Genomic DNA, 10,837 nt, shown 5'->3' with positions numbered 1-10,837 from the left:
ATCTTCACAGTTCCTCACGGGCATCAACAATCACACATCACGCTCATTACTAAAATAGATGAGATTAATGCGCACAAGTAAGCCCGGTTTAGAGATATGTGCATGACTTTGTAAAGCTCATTAAATAGCTTGCGAACACGAGAGCAAGAACTAAATGGAAATGCTGATAAACAAGGTAGTGATTTTTAATAAAAACCACTTTGTTTTAGGTTGTGAATTGCAGTAATCTTTTGAAGGGTTTTGCTATGTACAAGTAATTGTATTTTCACAGTTCCTCATGGACATCAATAATCACACACCGCGTTCATTACTAAAATAGATGTGATTAACGCGCACAAGCAAGCCCGTTGATCATGTCATAATTGTTGATGTAGTGATTGTTTCGATAGAGTCGTCCTATCATTGCTCGTATTTGACGGACCCTCATTTGCTGCGGATGGATCGAAGGGAAGTACCCGGAGTAGGGATCGTGCTGGGTTACGTACAGGGTTATCATGGGCTTGCTTAATAGGCCTTTTTGCTGGGGACCTAATTTCTAATGGAAGTGTACTTGGCCTGCTTGTGCGCTACGTAGATAAGATGGGTTTTTGAAGTGAATCATCAGCTTATGGAAGCTTATCTGTTGGAGACTTGAAGCTCAAGAACTCAGCACAACCTCATTTATAAGCTATCGGGCATAGAACTTCAGATGCAGATCTAATTGGACGATTGCGTTAGTTGTCATTTATATGCTATGAGGCATAGAACTTCAGATGCAGATCTGATTGGACGATTGCTGTAGTTGTCACTTGCGTATTGGGATTGTTTCTCCATCAATACAGATGAAGGTGCATCATGCAGATGTGCTAGGACAGAGGAATTGAATCATTGTAGATCTCGCATCATTAAAATAAAATTCTAGGAAAGACCAACTTATCTCGCTGCCTATGAGACCCTATGAACACGCATAAAGGAATCATTGGGAGCAGAAATTATTTGTGTCTATGTGACGGGACATGCCCACTTCAAACAGAGGAAACAAATGAAAGCCAAGACACTCTTTATCACTAGTCAATCTTGAGTCAGTGCTTAGAGTTCATCCTTAATAGGAATAAACTCCACCAGGATTATTCGAGTTCTTGACGGGGTATGAGGCCCGCATGGCTATGCCACAGAGCCCTTCCTTAGCAGCGATGCCACGCTGCATCCTTATGTAGCCCTTCTCGCCCCAATCCGGACCCCACGAGTTCTTCACGATCCAGTACTTGGTCCCCTGGAGAGTGCTCCCATAGCCGATGATCGCGACTTCATGAATTGGCCTCGTGCCACACTGTCCAGTGAATATGCCCTGATAGTTTCGCCGATAAGAACGGTTCCAATGAACATATTCAGTAGCTTTTTAAATGGAAGCAAGGACGAGAAGTCTGCTAATTACTCGTAATTATCTCCAGTCAGATTTATATCGAGTAAATTTTACCTCTGAGTATAATTGGAAATCAACACCGCTGGCATCGATGGTCACAGAAATGGGCTGATTTGCAACCGCCTTCAGCAGCGCATCCTCGTCGTTAAATGGCACATATTCGTATCCGTCGATCGACACAACAGGAGAATTCACCTGCGTTTTCAAAGAGAAATTTATAGATTAATGACAACATTTCATAGGATATAGAGTTGAGCTAAGATTGTGGTTAATTAACCTTGGCGACGTCACAGGTCCCATGGATAGCTTGGTACGGGTAATTCGACTCGGACGTGATGCCCTTTTCCTTGATGAACTCGAATGCATATTCCTTGTGCCCGCTCTCGCACCCTTTGTTTGGTGGGGACGCGCAGTCCACCAGCTCTTGCTTGGAAAGAGAGAGGAGCTTGTTCGTCCTCAAGTAATTGATTCCCTCGACCGCTGCCACGGCCGAGAATGCCCAGCAACAACCTGTTCCATAAAAAACAACACCATGAAATTCAGCTGCAAGCAATCGAAATTTAATGAAACTGAAATGAGACATATGTGAAATTTAATGATCGGGTTTGGTGAAGAATCTTAGGATGCATAGCGACTCAAGACCTCATTAAAATAAGAGATGTGAAATAGTCTTAGAAAATTCTGCAGTGAATCGTATACATACCGCAGCCGCGTTGGTGCATGACATCGGTGACCGCGCCCTTCTCCCTCCAGTCAATAGACGGGGGCACCAGAGTGTCGTCCTCGTACATGAAGCTCGTGGAGCCGCGTTGCGCCCCATGGAACATCCTGTGGTGGTCATCGTCCGCCCCAGCACACGAGCTCCTCAACTCGTGGTTGGTCATGTCAGCGAACTTGTTGAGCTTCAACTTGTAGGGCTTGTCCTGCTGGTTCACCCGGTGGACGTGCATGACCTTCTGCTTGAACACGTTGAACCGGTTGTGCTTGTCATCGGGGCTCCGGGACACCCCGTGGTGGCTCTGCCACCGCTCATACAGGTCCCACAGGCTGTCCTCTGACGCCAGGTCCCTCTCGTGGAAGTCAAAGCTCTCGGCGATCCCGAGGATTGACACGAGCGCCAAGGCAACTAAGAAGAAGAGTTTCTTGAACCCCATTTCGTATTGGACAGCTCGAACTCAATGCAACGTGATGGTATGAAGGATGTCGGGAATTTGGAGGAGTCGAGTGTTGTTTATATAGAGGAATGACATGAAAACGGTGACAGGAGATGATGACCGAAGGAGTTACAAGTTCCTTACTATCATCAACAATCACACACCTTGTTCATTACTAAAATAGATGAGATTAACGCGCACAAGCAAGCCCATTTTAGAGGCATGTGTATGACTTTGCAAAGCTCATCAAAACAGCTTGCAAACACCAAAACGAGAACTAAATGGAAATGCTGATAAAAATGGCAGTGATCTTCAATAGAAACCACTTACTTTTTGGGTGTGAACTGCAGTATTTTTGGGAGGGTTTCGCTATGTGCAAGTAATTTTATCTTCACAATTCCTCATGAGCATTGACGCAAGACTAGATTAACGCGCACAAGCAAGCCCAGTTTAGAGATATGTGTATGACTCTACAAACTCATTAAACAGCCTGCGAACACCAGAATGAGAATTAAATGGAAATGCCGAGGAACATGGCAGTGATTTTTAATAGAAACAAATTGCCTTTTGGGTGTGAACTACAGTATTTTTTGGATGATTTCGCTATGTGCACGTAATTCTATCTTCACAGTTATCACGGGCATCAACAATCGCACACCGCCTTCATTGCTGAAATAGATGAGATTAACACGCACAAGCAAGCCCAGTTTAGAGATATGAAAGCTCATTAAACAGCCTACAAACACCAGAACCATAACTAAATGGAATGCTGATCAATATGGCCATGATTTTTAATAGAAACCAATCGCTTTTTGGGTGTGAACTGCAGTAATTTTTTGGAAAGTTTTGGCTATGTGCATGTAATTATATCTTCACAGTTCCTCACATGCATCAACAATCACACACTGCGTTCATTACTAAAATAAATTAGATTAACGTGCACAAGCAAGCCCAGTTTAGAGATATGTGCATGACTTTGCAAAGCTCATTAAACAGCCCGCGAATACCAGAACGAGAACTAAATGGAAATACTGATGAACAAGGCGGTGGTTTTTAATAGAAACCAATTGCTTTTTGGGTGTGAACTGCAGTAATTTTGTGGAATGTTTTGCTGTGTGCAAGTAATTCTATCTTCACAGTTCCTCCCGGGCATCAACAATCACACACCGCATTCATTATGAAAATAGATGATATTAACGCGCACAAGCAAGCCTAGTTTAGAGATATGTGCACGATTTTGTAAAGCTCATTAAACAGCTTGCGAACACCAAAACGAGAACTAAATGGAAATGCTTATGGACATGGCAGTGATCTTTGCATGCCGAACAGGCGATTATGTTGACACGCTTTTGCACAATCTCCTCTGTCTTCAATAGAAACCACTTGCTTTTGGGTGTGAACTGAACTGCAGTATTTAACAGACATCAAAAGCTTTCCCACCCACTTGGCTTTTGCGTGTGAATCGCATTCCATATTCCGCCCCAATGCAATTGATTGACTCTTCTCTTACTGATAAACTAGTGGCCATCGTGCTAATTATGGCATCAGTGACTATGCAGCAGCAATCTGCACGGCTTAATAAAGCTGAATGATTTTCATATGAGAATAATTCAAGATGATCATATTACGTGCAAGGACAAGCAGTTTGATGTTATCAGCGGCAGTTTTGTTGTTAGGACAATAGTTTTTTTGCATCCCAGATATGCCATTTCTTATTCAGTGCTATTTTTTTTTAGGGATATATGCACGGGAGAACTCAATTGCACTGTCGCGACAAGTTTTAGGACTTCCAATGAAATTCCAAGCACAGGAAGTTCTTCGCCGCGAAGCCGGCGCTGCAATCGCTTCAGGGGTTTCCTCGGAGATAACCATCTCTCCCATGGTAGCGCCTTGGTTAAGTTCATGAGGTTTGGGCTTGGAAGCAAAGGGACCATGCTAGGCTCGACCCCTTCTTTTTCTTTTCTTTTCTTTTTTGCGCGCAACACGGCGTGAGCTTAGGCTTGCCAGGCCACGTCGTGTTCAGGCCAACACGGCCTGTTGCCCGCACGTGGGTGCTTTTAGGCTCTCCTTGTTTCGCAAAAAATGAGTGATTCACAAAATATTTTCCTCAAAACATCTTGCTTAAGAACGATCGCTGACAAAAATAAATGGATGAGAAATATTTTTCCCGGTTCACGGCAAAGTTTGATAATGAAAATATTTTTCATTAACTAGTTATTTCAAGGAGTGCAAGCCATCGTTTTTATGGGAATATTTTCTAAATTATTCAATTTTCGGGAGACAAACGAAATCCTAAGGGGTTGGACCAACGAGGCCTTTGTCAATCATCCATTATCTTGCTCTACTTTAATGATGTCTAAGATCGATTTGAACTCTTTCGGGCGCTCGGGAAAAAGTCCAAAAGAGAACATTTACAAACGTCTTGGGGCGTCCGTGTTTCGTTTCTGTATTTTGTCTCTTACCTTTTTCTTTACATCTTTCAGAATTTGACTATTGGAAATCTTTCGAGACATATTGACATGGTCATACACAATTATATATTTTTACAAAAAGTGAACGTTCGAGGAGTAAAAGCTCCACAAAAAAAGAAATGAGATTTGCCGGTTGAAAATCTCTTCCGGTGGAGGAGCATGAGCCGAGATTCACTCGTTGCTATCGGTTGGTCGGCATGTTGCCTTTGAATTAAGCCAATTGTTAGAAAAGATTTTATCGAAAACGTGGAACGTCACTGGAAGTGGTGATTGGGATTTTAGTTCATCAGCCCAGCCTATATAAAAGAAGGGTACGGAAATATAATTATTTCAGAAAATCGGCCATGGTTAAATCTTCGCCATACGAGGTGGCATGACCGAATGATATCACGTTAACATTAGATGGCACCGGCATCGATCTCCCGTCCGACAAGATCTTTTTCGCGACACCTAGGAAAGACTAACGTTTGAGGTGAGGTGGATGCTGGATGATTCCATCGTCATCCTCCCGCACTTACCTTTTTTTTGCCGCCATATTCACAGCATTCGATCCATTCCTCTCTCTCTCTCTCTCTCTCTCTCTCTCTCTCTCTCTCTCTCTCTCTCTCTCTCTCTCTCTCTCTCTCAATCGCCCGAGAGAAAGCGGAATCACCCATCATCGGATTCGTAGCAAAAACTCGATTTTGTGCGATACCCAGAACCGTAGATTTTACTAAAACTAGCAGTTACGGCGACTCCCAGGCTCGATTCACCCGCACCTCCTCCAGTTACGGCGAAGTTTGCAATTTGCGTCCACTTGCAAACGGTTTGCATTCGGGGATCTGCTTCGTGTCAAGACCTAATGTGTTTAATGATACTGACCCGACTTGTTGTGGTGGCGTTTGCTGTCTGTTGGCACCAGGTTTCATACCCTTTCAGAAAGCCAGAGGTTTCGGATATACTATTATTGTTCCAGGCACCGCCAATATTGCAGATTTCTTTTAATGGTATTTGAAAAATTGCGGTTAACCAAGTTGTGATTGCTCCGCAAAATTTGCACATTGCTTATTAGTTTCTTGCTTTGTTTGTTGCATGCAGGAAGTTGGTTCAGTTCAGAACAGTGTGTTAGTATTTAGTTGTGCGAAGCCTTGTTGACAAGAGCAAATGATGGTATAGCAATGAACATCAGGATGATACTAGGAAATATGGTCCGAAGAATCTCGATAGTAGTCCCACGAACAATCCTTTGCGGGATTGGATTTTTTTGATAGTGGAAATGCCAAAAAACGCGAACCAAGATCCATGATTTTGTGGCAAAGGCTGGGGACTACGTTGAAGTAAGTCTTTATCTTCAATCCTGCCCCTTTTATTCCGACTTGTTTTTTACATGTACCCTCCTGTCCACTCTCATGCGCGTAACAACTACGTTTCTCTTTGTACTAATTCTGAATGCCTGGTGGTGTTTATTGTAGGTTCGCGATGGTAAACTATTGGTGAACAGTGCTGCTCAAGATGAAGATTTCCATCTTAGAGCCACTTTCTTATGAGATGGAACCATTGGCGATGCTAATTTGAAGTCATACCAACTTAATTTGCTAATAGCATCACACAGCCGACATTTTGATCAAGCTTTCTGACCGTTTCAATTGCAGCTTATTCCTGAAGGATATGTATTTGTAATGGGAGACGAGAGGAACAACAGCTTTGACTCCCATAACTGGTGAGTTTTGAGTCTTCCGCTAATTCCTACTCCTTGTGTAAAGTGATAAATCGAGTAAATTGCATCTGGGGGAATAGAGAATTTTGCAACTTTTGTATGCACCTTCTATTATTTTAGTTGTTTTCAGAACGTTAGGAGCTTGGTTCTGTTTAGTTTTCGCAGTTGAGCAGAGTGATTATCATTTTTTGTTGTATATTTGTGTATGCGATGGTCATTCGCTTGATTTGATTACTATGAATTCTGACTCGTGAAGTTTTGATACATGCAGGGTCATTCGCAGTTTTGATTACTATGAATTCTGACCGCTTCCTATCAAGAACATTGTTGGCAGATCAGTGTTCCGGTATCGGCCTCCTTCCAGGGTCTCCGACACTAGATCTGAGCCTTAATCTGCAAAAGAAGATGTTGTTTCCTGACATAGCCTCATGCTCGCTGATAGGGCAATCGGCTGTTGACTCCTTATCTAATTTACGTGGTGATTTTTACAATTATTCTCCACTCTTTCCGTCTCATTGTTGAGCGTATGTGAATATGTTCGAGTCTTCCTTTAACCTTGCGCAGGCAGCTTGCTTTTGCCTGTTCTTGATGGATTGTCTCATCCATCTTGTGAATAGTGAGAGGTAAAAAGAACCGAGAAAAGATCCAAAAAAAAAACAGAAAAACCAAAAACCCAAGAAAAGGGAAAAAGAAGAAGAAAGACAGAGACTGATCCAATAGTTTGTTCATTGGTTTACTTAGCCAGTGTGGAAATTTTTGCCTTCCTGTAATGACATTTTGTTACATTTATAATAGAAGAGTGGCGAGAGCCTAAGATTTGAGCCGTATGTGGCACTATTTTCATCTGTGTTTGAAGTGTAGTAACCGAGAAATTTTCCAGTGTATTCTGTGAACTGCATAATCCTTTCTGTCTGTGTTGATTTAGTGAAGGGAGTGACGAAATTTAATCGGAATGCAAACCAAATGTTTGTGCCGTTCTAGTTGAAGGCATGCGTTCCTTGGTTAATTTCTTCAGAATGCTGTAGAAATTCATGAACAGTTAGAAGGGGATCCCTATCAACATATTATTTGTGCAGTAGATTATTTTCTTCAGCATCTCGTAGCTTTTCTGCTGGATTGCGCATTATTTTACTTTTGTCATTTCTTAGGTATGTATTAGCTTCTTCACCGTACGCATGTCTCGGTTCAACTTGGCAAACGTAATTCATGTATGCGAGGTCACATTTTTCTTCATCAAATAAGCTTAATTAATACTTTTCTTTAGTTATTAGGAAAAGGCTCTACGGCAGCGCCATGAAAAAAGTTCTTCAGCTTACCTCTGCCCTTTCCCTGAAGCCAGAGATTCATGGATACAGTCCATTCTTTAACCACCCCCCCCCCCCCCCCCACCTCTCAAAAAAGAAAAAACAAACAAATGAATGCAGATTCGAGAGGTATCCACGGAGTGAAACAGTTCGAGAGTAGTACAGTGGTGGTGATGAAGCCATGGATTATATGACATGAACACTGCAATGGGATTTTAAATGGATTATATGACATGAACACTGCAATGGGATTTTAATCAACTTAATGAAGCTAAATTTCTAGAGCCTACCCTTTCATGGTTGCATTAGAATTAAAATCAACCCCAGTCAAACCACTTGCTTTAGAATCACCAGCAGTCAAAGTCAAACCGTTTGCTCCTCCATTCATGTCCACTGTCTGGTATCCATACCAAGACGCACACAGCAAAAAGAACCCAAAATTCACGACGCTTAGTCCTGCCAATAACCAGTAGAAGTAATTCATGAGGGTGAAATTTAAATTTATGTCTTTTTTTTGGTTTTTGTAGAATATTTTTATAAATAATAATAGAAGCTCAATTAGACTCAATATGGCTCCCTAGCTTGTCGAGTGGAGTATTGGTGAGCTCGAACTCAACTAGACTCGAAATTAGGCAAGTTGATTTCGAGTAATAATTGAGCCGAGCCCGAGGTACTCACGAGCTGCTTGACTCACATTTCACCTTATCCTTGGCTTTTCCTATTATTATTATTATTATTTTTTTGTCAGACCTTGCTTTTGGCTTTTCTTATTGAGCAGGCGGAGAAAGGGTGCTTTTATGGGAAGGGGGGGAGGTTTCTTTTTGGAGGAAGAAAGCCTGAATCCTCAAAGATGTATTACTTGTTTTGTAATAGCAGTATTTCAGTCATTATCTGTTTTGGTGCTGCCCTTGTGCTCGCACTTGACATCCTGCTCTCCCGTGGCACTTATATAACCTCAATTGTGATGTAAATCTATTTGGTTCAAATTGCTCTCCCTCTTCACCTGCAGGGAAATTTGACGCTATCAGATAGTGGATTGGCTGAGAAGCAAATATACCACGCTGCACTTGATGGTAACTGCATGCAGAAAGGCGATTAAGTTACGCCATTGTCAATTAGGTTATTCTATGGACACGGTAGATATTAAAGTTCATTGGTCAGATACCTCATGCTGCTTGACGCAATCCCTTCTCTGAGCTAATGATTTGCATAGTTACACAACTACACATAGACAAGGTTGAAGCTCTCTTGTGCCGTTGCAAGTCTGATTAGTCGAGGCTGATCAATATGCACAGCAATGTACATTCGTTCTCTTTTAATTTTGACATTGAAAATCTATATGCAGTGTGTCATCCTCAAATTTCGACCCTATTCGGGATGTAATGAAATGATGATTTTAATCAATGCACTATTAGTAATTCTCGTTCTGAATTGATCACTCATGAGAGACTAACCGATAGGGAAAGACTGTTAAGGAATTAAGTACGCACGACCTGAGAACTCGACCATGGATTGACAATTCGACCATAATGATTGACGAGGGACAATTTTGAGCCATTATAGACCGATCAAGGGATGGTTATAGAACGATTCGCCAATAGCATACAATCGGATCGCGGGTGATTCTGCTTGACCGTTGTATGTATTGCGAACGATCCTAAACCCATTGACTGATGATCGCGTATTTCGGAACTAGTGATTGATCCCTCGCAATTACATGACAATCGAGATCATCCATGGTTCGAGAAAACTTAAACGTGGTTTGATAACGAATCAACCATGGGTCGAATTCGCGTAACTCCTAAAAGGCACCCGTTAGTTTGAGATATACGAAAGTCGCAATTGATTAATTTTTATCACGAATTAGACTCCGAATTTGGATGTCGAATCTCCGAGGATTTCAAAACTAAATTATCGGACACCGCCTCATTGATTTGCTCGTTTATCGGTTTACTCGAAATTCTCGGAAAAGGATTTAACGGGCCGAGAATTTGAGCCCAAGAGGAAGTGGGCCGGATGAAGGCACATTGGGCCTCAAGCCCAATGTGATTCGGCCACATGGGCCCAAGCCAAACCCAAGTGGCTCAATTTAGCCCATCGAACCCAATTTCAAGCCCAATTGCAATTCAAGCCCAAGTTTGAGCCCATTAGCATTTTCAAGCCCATTCATAATCCGTTTGAGCCCAAATTTGATTATACAAGCCCGTACGAAATTCTAGCTCGTATACGCGTATAAGTATTTTTATACCTTGTGAAATTACCAAAATGCCCTTCTTGCATTTATGACCAAGAAACCAAAGAAAATGATGAAGAAGACTTTGGGGGTTTGGCATTTATGTTGGGGAAATGATGATGAAGACTTTGGGAGTGGATAAAATCTTCCAATAACTCTCATTCTCTCTCTGTTCTCACGTTGGACCCCTCTCTCTCTCTCCTTTTTCCTCTTCCACGGCAACTTCCCCTTTTCTCTTTTTTTTGTTGTTCCTTCGGCTGAGCAAACAGAACAGCCCCCTTGCTGTTGTGTTGCTGCTGTGTTGCTGCTGTGGAGCAACCAACAGCCACGCCGTGACTCCCCGCCGCCGTGCGCAACCCATCCGTGCCGTTTTCCGTCGCCAAATCGCCTCACCGAAGCCAAACCGGTTCTGTGGCTGCTGTTCAGCCCTATTCCGGCCGCGTGTCATCATTCCGTGTCGATTCCGGACCGTGCAAAGCGTAGCCCTCGCCGCCGCCGACGCACCGGTGTCTCCGGAATTTTAATCGGGTGAGTTATCGCCCTAATCCCTTGCTTAGTAGGTTAAACTTGATTAGAG

At 42.5% G+C, this 10,837-nt stretch overlaps 1 protein-coding gene across 1 annotated transcript; it reads right to left on the bottom strand.

The window, feature by feature from the left end:
- Positions 1-981: 981 nt before the first annotated feature.
- LOC130140800 (vignain-like) lies at positions 982-2,596 on the bottom strand. Its single transcript, XM_056321243.1, has 4 exons — positions 2,106-2,596; positions 1,680-1,912; positions 1,457-1,597; positions 982-1,327 (listed from the first exon to the last, which is right to left on the bottom strand). The coding sequence occupies exons 1-4, from the start codon at positions 2,554-2,556 to the stop codon at positions 1,082-1,084; spliced, it is 1,071 nt and encodes a 356-aa protein (XP_056177218.1). The 5' UTR covers positions 2,557-2,596; the 3' UTR covers positions 982-1,081.
- Between the last annotated feature and the right edge of the window lie 8,241 nt (positions 2,597-10,837).

Source organism: Syzygium oleosum, unplaced genomic scaffold, assembly GCF_021117445.2.
Source record: "Syzygium oleosum isolate NSW1041296 unplaced genomic scaffold, Sole_v2.1 Sole_v2.22, whole genome shotgun sequence".
In the NCBI taxonomy this organism is placed as follows: Eukaryota; Viridiplantae; Streptophyta; class Magnoliopsida; order Myrtales; family Myrtaceae; genus Syzygium; species Syzygium oleosum.
The sequence above is the reverse complement of the archived record's forward strand: the minus strand, read 5'-3'. Positions and strand labels throughout refer to the sequence as shown.